Source organism: Pseudochaenichthys georgianus, unplaced genomic scaffold (genome assembly GCF_902827115.2).
Source record: "Pseudochaenichthys georgianus unplaced genomic scaffold, fPseGeo1.2 scaffold_436_arrow_ctg1, whole genome shotgun sequence".
Lineage (NCBI taxonomy): Eukaryota > Metazoa > Chordata > Actinopteri > Perciformes > Channichthyidae > Pseudochaenichthys > Pseudochaenichthys georgianus.
Genome location: NW_027263001.1, coordinates 179,957 through 192,772, shown reverse-complemented (window position 1 = coordinate 192,772; position 12,816 = coordinate 179,957). Strand labels below are relative to the sequence as shown.

The 12,816-nt window shown below is 42.8% G+C and overlaps 1 protein-coding gene across 1 annotated transcript; it reads left to right on the top strand.

Annotated features, from left to right (window-relative positions):
• The first annotated feature begins 432 nt into the window (after window positions 1–432).
• LOC139433424 (golgin subfamily A member 6-like protein 24) lies at window positions 433–2,673 on the top strand. Its single transcript, XM_071202432.1, has one exon. It carries the CDS (start codon window positions 433–435, stop codon window positions 2,671–2,673), a length of 2,241 nt encoding a protein of 746 aa, XP_071058533.1.
• The last annotated feature ends 10,143 nt before the right edge of the window (window positions 2,674–12,816 follow it).

The following is a 12,816-nucleotide window of genomic DNA, read 5'->3' as shown; positions in this document are numbered from 1 at the left end:
GAAGTGAACATGGTGTTGAGTATTGTTCTTTTACACTTCAATTGAGAATCCATTTTGAAGGCCATGATAAAGAACATCCAAGCACCTCATGACATCATCTGCGAATGATGTCATGACGGCATCACCGGAAGTTATGACTTCATCCGCCTTGATGTTGGATTGGAATTCGGAACCTTCAAAACATGCAAGGGTGATTCGCATTCATACTCTGGCACTCCCTCAGAACAGGTCGTGTTAATTGCAGGTCATTTGGATTCAATAGATACACTAACTTCTACAGAAAACTACATTCGACGTACGAGCAATACAGTTTTTTACAGAGAAAAAAATCTACTAAAGACAGTTACCGTTTTCTACAAAGAAACACGGTTTCGTACAGACACACTTCAATTATTCTAACTACGCACAATTCAAGTCAAAACTAACTGTGCCATGGCTGGAATAATTAGCCCAGTAGTGTGTGAGCAGGAAGCCGCTCAGAGGCCAGAGGCCACACATATCTTCAGCAGAGCTAAACTTGAAGAGGTTATCAAACACTGGGAGTTCAAATATGAACTTCTGGACAAGTACGCAAAGGACCTGGCAGTGAAAAACAAGCACTGGGAGGTGAGTTGGTCTTATCACCAGAATATGGTGATCACCAGGATCGAGCAGAGGGAAGCTGTAATCAAGGGTCTGACACAATCACACCAGTTGCTGGTGCAAAACAATGCCGGATTTGTGCGAGCTGAGAATGGCTGGCAGGAAGTGATCGACCAGAAAGACTCTGAAATCATGGATCTGAAACGGGAGAAGGAGTCTCTCTCTCACAGTGCCTCAGTGTCCACAAACTGGCAGGAGAAATACAATGCACTCAAGGAGGAATCTTCAAAGCGCCTGGAAAAGAAAAAGGCGACAAACGTTGAAAGCGTTGAGAAAGATAACAAGTCCCTGGCAGAGAGGATTAGAAAAGACACGGCAGAGAAAAGAGAGGGATGGGCTTCTCTAAGCAAACTGATCAAGGAGAAATTCCAGAAGATTGAGGACAAGAAGTCACATCTGGAGGAAATGTCCACAAAGCTCCTGGCTGTGAAGCAAGAAATCCTGGAGGAGGAAGTCAAGGTCGAAAACAACGGGGAGACAGTGATGGTGCCAGAAGTCCGAAAGATGGAGGATCAAATTAAGAATCCAGAAGATAAATCCATTGAGGACCTAGCTGAGACACTTCACAGCCAGGCAGCGGAAGACACCTTGATGAAAGAAGATCAGGAGGAGAAGTTCACTGAGGATGAGTCCACACAGGAAGTGGTTCAGACTCCAGAGGTGGAGGATGAACAGTCCACACCGGAAGTGGTTGAGACTCCAGAGATGGAGGATGAACAGTCCACACAGGAAGTGGTTGAGACTCCAGAGATGGAGGATGAACAATCCACACAGGAAGTGGTTGAGATTCCAGAGATGGAGGATGAACAGTCCACACAGGAAGTGGTTGAAATTCCAGAGATGGAGCATGAGAAGAAAGAACCAGAAGAGTTCCCAGACTTCCCGAAGACCGAGGCAGCAGAGGTAGAGCTGCAGACAGAGGAAAGTGGAGAGGAGATCCAACTTAGCCTCGTGGCAGCGGTGGCCATTAAAGACCAGAGCTGTGAAACCACAGAGGTGGAGGATGAGAAGAAGGAACCAGAAGAGTTCTTCTCCTTAAAGAAGAGCGGAGAGGTCGCGCTGCAGAAAGAGAAAAGAAGAAAGAAGAAAAAACAACAGAGGAAAAGAGTCAAGGACATCAAACTGGACGGGAAGTTCTCTGAGGCCCAGGCTGAGAAACAGCTTAGCTTGGATGAGGAATTGATGGAACCACAAGAGGAGTCCATAAATGACCTTGTTGTTGAGACATCAAATTGCTGGGAAATTAACTTCACACCGATGTGGAAGGTCAAACCGACAGAGGACAACCTGGCCAATAAAGACCATATCTGTGACACCCCAGAGGAAGAGGAAGAGGAGAAAGAACCAGAAGAGTCCCCCGACTTAAAGCAGACCGAGGCCGGAGAGGCAGGCCTACAGGAAATGGAAAGCGGAGAGGAGACAAAACTTAGCTGGGCAGCAGTGGTGGCCAATAAATACAAGAGCTCCAAAACCAGAGCGAAGAAGGTGGAGGAACTGGAAGAAGTCTCCGACTTAAAGCAGACCGAGGCCAGCGAGGAAATGCTGCAGAAAGAGAAAAACAGAAACAAGAAAAAACATGAGAGGAGAAGAGAAAAGGCGCTGAAAGCGATGGAGATTATCGTAAATGAGATGGACAGCCTGGCCAATATAGTCCAGAGCTGTGAAACCTCAGAGGCGACGGATGAGAAGAAAGAAGTGGAAGAGTTCCCAGACTTACCGAAGACCGAGGCAGGACAGGAAAGCGGAGAGGAGAACAAACGGAGCCGGGCGGCAGTGCTGAAAGACCAGAGCTGCTACACCAAAGAGAAGAAGGTGGAGGAAGAGGTGAAGGAGCCAGAAGAAGTCTCTGACCCAAAGAAGACCGAGGCACAAGAGGAGGTGCTGCTGAAAGAGGAACAGGTGAAGGACCCAGAAGAAGCCTCTGACCCCAAGCAGACCCCCGTGGAAGGAAAGCTTCGTGTGGGGAAGAAAAGCAAAAAGGATAAGAAAAAAGAGAAGAAAAGAGAGGAGTATAATAGAAGCCACTGCTAGTTGTTTACGACGACAGTAGCTGCCTTTCTTCCCACTCTTCATCTCTCTTCTCCTTCATCTTCCTCACCCCACCTCCATCTACCCTTCCTCCTCACCCTCTCTATCGTATTTCTATATAGGGTTTTCTCCCGGAGTGCCGGGTTTCCCCGCTTTATATCGAGTGATATCAAAGAAAAAACACTGAAAGAAATACCTCAAGCCCCTCCATCTATTTCCCCTCCCTCTATCCACCCTTCCTCCTTCACCCTTCCTCCTTCACCCTCCCTCCTTCACCCTTCCTTCTACACCCTTTTCTTCTACACCCTCTCAATCATCTATCAGTTGGGGCTTTCCCTGGTGTTCAGGTTTTCCCGCATTACATTTGTCTAAATTTACTTTTGAAGTGCTCTTTTATTTTTGTAGAATTTAATTGCCAAGGCTCAAAAAGTCAGGAATTAAATTCAGATATGTTTTTTCATTGAATAAAAATTAAATAAATGTAATTAAAATTAGAAAGGTTTGTGTTAAATGTCTCCACCCCACCTAAACGTGAACACATTGTTGTATGATGTGTTGCTGACTAAGTGAAAGGACTGCGAGGGAGTGCGGTCGTCTTTCCACCAGAAGGTTGTGGGTTCGATCCCAGCCCATGCAGTCAACATGTCGATGTATCCTTGGGCAAGATACTTAACCCTGAGTTGCTCCCGATGGCATGGCCAACGGTGTGTGAATGTATGTGTGTTAGTTCCTAGAGTAATATACACTGCTCTGTGTGAATGGGTGAACGACATGTAGTATGTAAAGCGCTTTGAGGGGTCTTAAAGACTGGATAAAGCGCTATATAAGTACAGTCCATTTACCATTTACTGCTAACTGAAGACACCGTGTTGAATCAACGGCTGCCAATCCAATTCAGGCAATTAGTCCATGAATTGTTTGTCGCACGCTTATGATTATTGTTGGGGAAATATTTCCCAAGGCCCATAACTTTGACCCAGTGTATCAGTTCAAACTGTCCTGACTGAGCACACGCACCTGTAGCCTTGGCTGCTGCTCTCAGCGTTCTGTCTCCCTGCTCCTGCCTGTTGCCGTCAGCTGTTAGAGGTGTTATGGTTCTATGTTCCTGCCTGTTGCCGTCAGCTGGTAGAGGTGTTATCCTTCTATCTTGTTATGCAGCATGTTGATGATGCTCTCTGAACTAGCTAAACACACGGGTCTGGGTAGAGTTCTTCAGAATTGACGTGGCAACTCTACCGTGAAGTCAGAACCTCTGGCTCTTGGACTTGTTTTGTGAATTCTCCGGCCGAAGCTCCAAATAAACCATCAGTGTTCGACATCAGAACTCTCCCCGTGTCTCCTTTGAGTAGGTGACTCCTCCTGCATCGCTTCACAGTTCTGATTATACATATTATTGAACTGAACAACTTCAACTTTATTAATGACAATCACTCAAGATGTGTGGTTATTACAAGTTCATGTGTTTATTTGTGTTGTGGTTTGTTAAAGTGAATACCAATGCATTTAATGAGATACTGAGCAATGTTAAGATCACTTTGATTAACTTTATGATCTGTGAAATACACTGTGTACTAATGACAAAGCATGCAAGAACAGATGTTTATTATCATGTTCAAAGTTCATTTTTGCATCTCTGTAAACAATGCTGTGATCCTGCAAAGACCATCAGATTGAAATAAATACAAAATATTTCATGACTTCTTGTCCGAATGATTGTTTTTACGAGTCATTGGGAGGGACTTAGAGATATGGTTATAAACGTGAAGCTGAACATTACCTTAATTTATAAAACGGACAAGTCAAATCAAGCAATCTGATTGGTTCTTAGCCGTGATATACTGAGCGTATACCACGGGTAGAATTGTAAATTACTTTTCACAACAAGTAAGTATCCCTCCGCGTCTGAGAAAAACAGTATACCGTTGGGCTGAAAAGAACAAGAAAGCAGCGGAGAAGTAACGGGGCAGAAACCCTCCTTTTTACGCAGCGGTCCAGACATACACATCAAACGGCAAAACATATTCAGTGTGCAGTTCCTTTGGCATAAGGGCAGGGATATCTAGATACTTCCCAAGGTCTGACATCATGAATTGAGCTACTTTTAAAGCAAGCAACAATGTTTTCAAATCTGTAATCAAAGAGGTCCGCAAAAACACTATCGGCCAATCAGATTGCTTGATTTGACTTGTCAGTTTTATAAATATATTTACATTTCTTCCGTTACGAAACAAACTTACAAAGCATAAAATGGAAACATTTAAGATTAACTTCGACCTCCGGGGGGTCTTACTATGGAGGAGTGGATTGAGCAGTGCCTATCTCCAGAAAAAAAAGCACCTGAATGACGACATGCAGAGCTACGTGAAGAGCAGGTAGACCAACTGGAGAAGTACCACCATTCAAAAGCTTTCTGATGCGGGTCTTGAAACAAAGCAGAGAAATTATGACCGTTTGTGGCCATACAGTAGGTGCGAAAGCTCTCTCTAGAGCTACTGGAAGCTCAATCTCTTTGCCGGGTAGCCAAGTGGGGTCAGCTAAGAACTGGTTTTCCGTGTTTAGAGCCGGCTCCGCTGCGGCTGAAACAGGAAGAACCAGAGCTAAATCAGGCTGTAGCCCGGAACTGGCTCTGGAACCGGTTTGGTGGAAAGGGGGCAGAACCAGAGAAGAACCAGTTAAGCACCAGAAAAGCACAAGAACGGTTCTTGAACCGGAACCGGTTTGGTTTATTGGCAGTTTGCAAACCACTTAAAAGTACTGGAGTGTGAAGCAAGAGCTATAGAGAACCGCAGTGACGCGTCCTAAAACCCGGATGTAAACTTCTTCCGGTTCCTTCGTCAAAAACGCAATGCAATTTCTCCATAGGATTTGGGAAAATAGCTCGAAATAAGGTCTGTGGTTGACACACATTTAAGAGAAGGATCACGTTTTGTTCAGCCGGATAATCTCCACATGTCTCTCCTACTTTTATAATTTTTGAATCATAAATCTAGTCGCCAAAAGCGAAATGCTAACGTTATGCTATAAACGAACTACAAGCCAGTACAGCAGCAGGGTCGCACGACTTCAACGTCTCGCCAACTTAAGATCGTTTCAACTGACTTGCACTGAAACTGCACTTTGAACACTTTAAATATATTAACATTTTAAACTGTATACCCCGTTTATCTAGGCCCTTTTTGTTTTGTTTTATGTATACCACGTTTATCTAGGCCCTTTTTGTTTTGTTTTATGTATACATGTCACAATGTGGGAAACGATATTTCTGGATGTATAACACATGTAGAATTTGTTTACAATAAAGCTGACTTTGACTTCCGCGTGCTTGCATATTTTAACAAAGCTTTTCATTTTAGCCACACTGAATTTAACTAGAAGTCATGGCTGTGTCAATTACCAGTCTGATATCGTTTTACTAAAATGACAAGAAGAATGGAGATAGAGGAGAGAACCACTACAAATCAGGACACGCACAGCAGTGCAGCCGAGATGAAGGTGTGCTTACCGGTGTTGTCAGGGCTAGCATGAGGGACAAGGTTTATAGTGTCGGTGAGTAGTGATAGCAAGAGTACCGTTAACCTAGAGTTAATTTATTCACATTAATTCCCATCAACAAATCCATTTTATGTGTCACATGAAATCTTTATTAGGCAAGGCAAGTTTATTTATATAGCACTTTTCAACACATGGCAATTCAAAGTGCTTTACAAAAAATGAAAGACATTAAGAAATGGCATTTAAAATCAGTCATTAAAAAGCAAAGCTAATAAAATAAACATTAAAAGAAAAAATACATGGATAAAAGTTACAGTGCAGTCTAAGATGTGAATAGTTCAATTAAAAGCAGAAACAAAAAGAAAAGTCTTCTTGCTGGATTTAAAAGTAGTCAGAGTTGCAGCGGACCTGCAGATTTCTGGGAGTTTGTTCCAGATGTTTGGAGCATAATAACTGAACGCTGTTTCTCCATGTTTAGTTCTGACTCTGGGGACAGAAAGCTGACCCGTCCCTGAAGACCTGAGAGATCTGGATGGTTCATCATTTAGCAGGAGGTCAGAAATGTATTTTGGGCCTAAACCATTCAGGGCTTTATAAACCAGCAGCAGTATTTTGAAATCTATTCTTTGACACACAGGAAGCCTAAAGACTTCAGAACAGGAGTGATGTGATCCACTTTCTTAGTGTTAGTGAGGACTCGAGCAGCGGCGTTCTGAATCAGCTGCAGCTTCCTAATAGATTTTTTAGTGAGACCTGTGAAGACACCTTTGCAGTAGTCCAGTCTACTGAAGATAAAAGCATGGACACGTGTCTCCAGATCCTGCTGTGACATTAGTCTTTAATCCTAGATATGTTCTTTAGGTGATAGCAGGCTGATTTAGTAACTGTTTTAATGTGACTGTTGAAACTCAGGTCAGAGTCCATGACTACACCTAGATCTCTGGCTCTATCTGTTGGTTTGAACATTGCAGACTGAAGCTCAGCGCTAACTTTTATACGTTCCACCTTGGCTCCAAAAACCATTACCTCAGTTTTATCTTTGTTTAATTGGAGAAAGTTCTGACACATCCAGTCATTGATTTGTTCAATGCACTTACTCAGTGTTTGAAATGGAGCATAGTCTCCTGGTGAAATGGTTAGGTAAATGTGTGTGTCATCTGCATAGCTATGGTAACTTATTTTGTTGTTCTTCATTATCTGAGCCAGTGGTAGCATGTAGATGTTAAAGAGAAGAGGCCCCAAGATTACAAATTTTACACACCAGAAAACACAGAAATATCCATGAAATAAACATACAGTAGGCTATAATTGGGAAGGCATTACAAATGTAAATATATTTTAAATAATAAAACAATCCCACCACCACAGGTATCTACAGGAGAAGAGGGAATTCTCTCCACAAAATGTGAATGCCCAGGTGGAGAATGGAAATGCAGTCATGCGGCTGCATTAGCCATCTTTGCCATCCACACTTTCAGCTGCACTGACACCCCCTGTCAGTGGAAGAAGCCAAAGGCAGCTAAACGTACGCATTCAGTGGAGGAGCTATTTCCTCCAACCAATAACTCATTCAACCCGCTGACAAGAGAGCCCACCTCCGAAGATCGTGACTGGCTGAGAGACAGACTCGGGGGCAGGTTCTCAGGAATGTCTTGGCTTCTCTCCCCGAGCCAGAAGAGGAACACTACAGCTTGGAAACACTTACTGTTCCTGAAATTCTCAAATCTGTTGGGCATCAGGGGCCTGAGGCAATTGTGGCAAGCATGGCATTGTCTGAGGAGCAACAGAGGGCAATTCAGGTGGCTACACTGGTCAGCGAACCAACCCAAACTGGCATTTGTTCAGGAAAGGAAGGTTGACTGCCAGCAACTTTGGAGCTGTCCTGAGGTCAAAGCGTGTGACTGCTTCCCTTAGTGCCAGGGTGCTAGGGCAACAACAGACCCTTGGTGGTGTTTTGTCTGTACAGTGGGGGACTATGAATGAATGTGAGGGCGCCAGGCAGTGTTGGGAAAGTTCACTTTCTACATGAACTAGTTCAGTTCACAGTTCACACATTTTAAAATGAACTAGTTCAGTTCATAGTTCATAATTCAAAATGTTGAACTAAAGTTCATGGTTTCAAAAATGAACTAATTTATAGTTCATAGTTCTTTTTTCAATACATTGCTGCGAGCTATTATTTGTCTCCTGTACGATGTTAATGGGCCATTTCAATGTTTACAATATCCTCAGAGGGCCGTACAAGTTATTGACCTCTGCTTAAAAAAACTAAAATCACAGCCCATTCATTTCATTCTGTGCAAAGAAAAAGCAACCTCTTAATCCAGATATCTCACCATGACTCGCGTATGCATGCACGTGCACGGTGTGGCGTGACCACCAAAACAGAAAGATAATTTATGGACACAAGATGTGTGCAAATGTATTTAGTTTCCTATCCATGTGAACATGGTTTAAGTGGGGGGGACCTAACCTCCTCTAGAGGGGTCCGGGGGGCATGCTCCCCTGGGAAGATTTGTTGCACTATGAGAGCAACATTAGGAGATCTATGGACACATCTCTCAACACCCAAACAGAACTGTAAGCAGATTTTCTTTTAATTTATGGATATTTGACAAATCACTACCCTTTCAAACTGTATTCTTCTTTATTAATAACTGTCATATAGTATTTTATACCTGTTTACTTTATTCTCTTATTTTTTTTAGAACTATAATGATCATATAAAGATGTGCCTTTACCTCACTGACTGTAGACAAAGCTTCTTATATTCGTTAGCATAGCTAGCTAACCAGATGCTAATTATAACAACACAGTTATTGACTGTCTGATCAGTATGACAGATGAGCAGATCGCCACTGGGCTTTCAACTAAAGACACAGACACGCAGAAACTGCGGCATGTGTATGAACTTATCGGTACTGCAATTTCTGAAGTGCTGAAGTGCTGGAGTGGCGTGGCGTGGGGAACCTCCGGCCCACCCCTGCCGTAGAGTCTCACTCTGAGCGAGTGCTGCTGCAGCTGCTCTCGGCTTCGTCCATACTAATTAATTAATTAATTAATTCATTCAATGCTCGCCGGTTCCGCGGTTCCACATTGTTTGTTGTGAGGAGTCTGATATATTTAGTATATTTATATTTTAGTGCGACAGCCAGGGGTGACAGGCGCGTACGCGTCACAGGCAGCTTGCTGTTGCCAGATTGGGTGGTTTTCCGCATTATTTTGAAGCCTGTTTACGGTGTGTTTTAACTGGGTTTTCGGCTGAAAGGCATATGAAATCTGGCACACTTTTGAACGCCGTTATAATACAGTGCTGAGAATGAACGCACTTTTGAACGCCGTTATACAGTGCTGAGAATGAACGCGTTCTCAATTACGTTCATCTAGCGGAAATACAGTACGTTCAGTTCACGTTCGCCCAAAATATGAACGCGTTCATGAACGATCGTTCATTGAACGCGTTCAGGTACATCACTGGCGCCAGGGCATTCACCACTGCAACCCAGATGCAGGTCCATGAGTCAGGTTTGTGACTCTCCCAATCAGGAGTGTTGGGGGCATCTCCAGATGGTCTGGAAGGGTCTCCCGCTGTGCTGGAGGTAAAGTGTCCCTACGGAGCCAGGGAAATGACAATTAGTGAAGCATTGCAAGTCAAGGGCTTCTGTGTCAGTAAGGAAGGAGAAACATTCAGCCTGCGTGAGGAGCATCCTTACTGGCACCAAGTGCAAGGTCAGCTTCACCTCACTGCAAGAAAGAAGAAGAAATTAAGAAATTGTGAATCGTTTTTAATTTACATTTACTCGCCTTTGCAATGTTGTGGTTGTTAGAGTGTTACCCCCTAAACGCACCAGGAGCGTCTGCGCCGCGTTACGTTGCGGCTGCGCCACGCTGCGACCTCCTCCTGCGACCTAACACACCAGGCGCGTTTCAAAACGTTGCGGAAGCGGAGCGTCGTGTGTGCAGCCTCGCAGTTCTTAATTAACTTTAAAACATTAATATGTAGTTGTTACCTTCCACTCCACAAACTGCAGCGTCTAAAAACCAGGCCTTGTCCTTTCTGATGTTGTCCTTGTAAAAAGCATTGGTTACATCGTATACAATGGTGTGTTTCTCCACTTCCATTATGAACTCCTCGTCGTCCATTGTGCGTATCGTAGTGGAGGTGTTGTGATGAAGGAGGGGGGTCTGCTAAATTAGTATATACGCAGGATGGGCCTGGCCCGGATGCTCACCTTTCCACTTCCTGCGAGGGGGGGGGCTGCCTGCCCGACCTTACCTTACGGCTGCGCCGCGGCAAAAATAGGATTCATCCTAATTTTAGAGAAGCGCTGCGCCGAGCCGCTTCTGGGACGCGTCTGAGCCGTAACGCGGCGCGTGTGGTGGAATAGCACCCATTGACTAGAGTGGCCGCGATCCTTACGACCGCCGCGGCGCAGCCGTAACGCGGCGCAGACGCTCCTGGTGCGTTTAGGGGGTTAGGCTTCCTGTCAGCTCGTCTGTTGGGAAGATATAAAATATTAGTTTCATGGAAGTCACATCGTCACAAATAAGAGCATTAACACATACAGTACATAGGCTAAAACAAAACATCTAAAGATATAACCTTGCACTTTGTCTCGTGAACATTTTCACTATTTTGACATTTTTATAGATCAAAATTGAACTAAAGAAATAAAGGTAGATTAATCCATATTGAAAATAGGTGTCAGCTGCTACACTAATTATAATAGTTATATTTCTTAATTAATTAAGATATTACTGTATTGATCCCAATTGGGGAAATGTTTGTGTTGCAGCAGCATAACAAGAAAAACAAAATATAAGTTATTATATATACAAAAGTATGTTAGGGATGGAATATTAAATGTAAAATGTACATGTGATGTTACGTCCAAGAGAAGCTATGGAGCAGAGAGTTCTCTGCCAGCCAGAGGTGATTTGTTATTAGTTCAATATGTCAAACTGATTTCCCTGACTACAATCTTTAGTTACATGGTGAAACGTTATGCTACTTGTACTAATTAGACTTATCATATAAGCCACACAGGTTTTAATAGGATGTATTCATTATCTTTACTTATTTTGCGGTCTTTTCAGCAGTGCCATCTCTAAAACGGCGATACACTACCCATCATTTACATTTCACCGTGACATGGACAACAATGTAACGTCAGCTTACCTCATGGCACGAATCCAGATTCTCCTTTGGAAAACATTGGCCGGGAAACGATAGAACGAGCACGTTTCATGCGAAGACCTGTGGCTGCAACCCGGAGCAAAGCAACAAACCATTGCGTAGCTAACTAGTAGCGCTAGCTTTAGCTAACGTTAGCCAACGAAACGAACTGCCGAGTAAAATTGGAAAACACTGGTAATTAATTGTTCTATAATTTATAAAACTACGGTGTTAAAAATGACCATTTCAAAAATAGAGATTCTAATGGTAAGATATAGATATACAGATACTAAAGAGACTACAGATAGGCTACTAAAGATAGGCAGGTACTTGCTTTCAAGCAGAACACAGGGGAAAACAAACTTAGCGGGAGTGTTTACGTGTGTAGGCGTAATGACGTACAACGGACTCGACCATTTCTGTAGTCCTATTCAGCCACTCGGTAACAACCATCGTTTTTCAGACACGTAAACTCTTCACAAATCACCAGTGGGGTCACTGCTGATGTATCTACTGTCGTAGAACAAAACGTGATTTATCTCTTAAATTTGTGTCAACCACAGACCTTATTTCGAGCTATTTTCCAAAACCCTATGGAGAAAATACATTGCTTTTTTGACGAAGGAACCGGAAGTGCTAAAAATGCTAACTTACTTCCGGGTTTTAGGACACGTCACTGCGGTTCTCTATTGTGTCATGTGTTGTGGTGCTATTGCTTTGGTCTGGATCTGTGAGCTAACCATGCCCCGTTCATTTGAATATAAGAAATGGAAATGTAATGTGGCATTATGAAAGAAAAGTCCCATGAAATAAATACATTTGTATTTAAATGTACATTTATATATATGTTTTGCTTTATTTACTTCAGAATGTACTTCATAACCTTATTTATTTCATAAGCATATTTATATATATATGAATTGATTTAACTATGTTGCCAACAATATGAAGTTGTATTCACCTGTGAAACATAGCGGCCATTTAGCCACTTTTTAAAGGTGTAATTTGAGGAGACATTTTGTACGAAATGGCGTGCACAAAGAAATGTTATAAATGACAACACTTAGAGAAGGTTTATTTGTACATGTACAATCCCGAGAACAGTTATTCGGTTCACACTTGAGGGGTAAAATGCGTTAATTTTTTTAACGCGTTAATTTTTTTAACGCGTTAATTTTTGTGTAATTAATTGATCATAATTAACGCGTTAAAGTCCTGGCCCTATGCAATATACATCTATTTCCATGGACTCAGAAACAACTAAAATCATCAACAATTAATTACTGCTGATTTGAGTCACCTGCCTTCTAATCTAGAGAACTAGTTATTCCATCATTACTTTTATTTACATCGAATAGCCAGATGAGCTAATGTTAGCTTATTAGCTTAACGTAGCTAACTGCATGCAAAGGACCCCTGCCACATGGAAGATTCTCTCAACAGAACTGGAAGGATTGCACACTAAATTGAGGTAATTC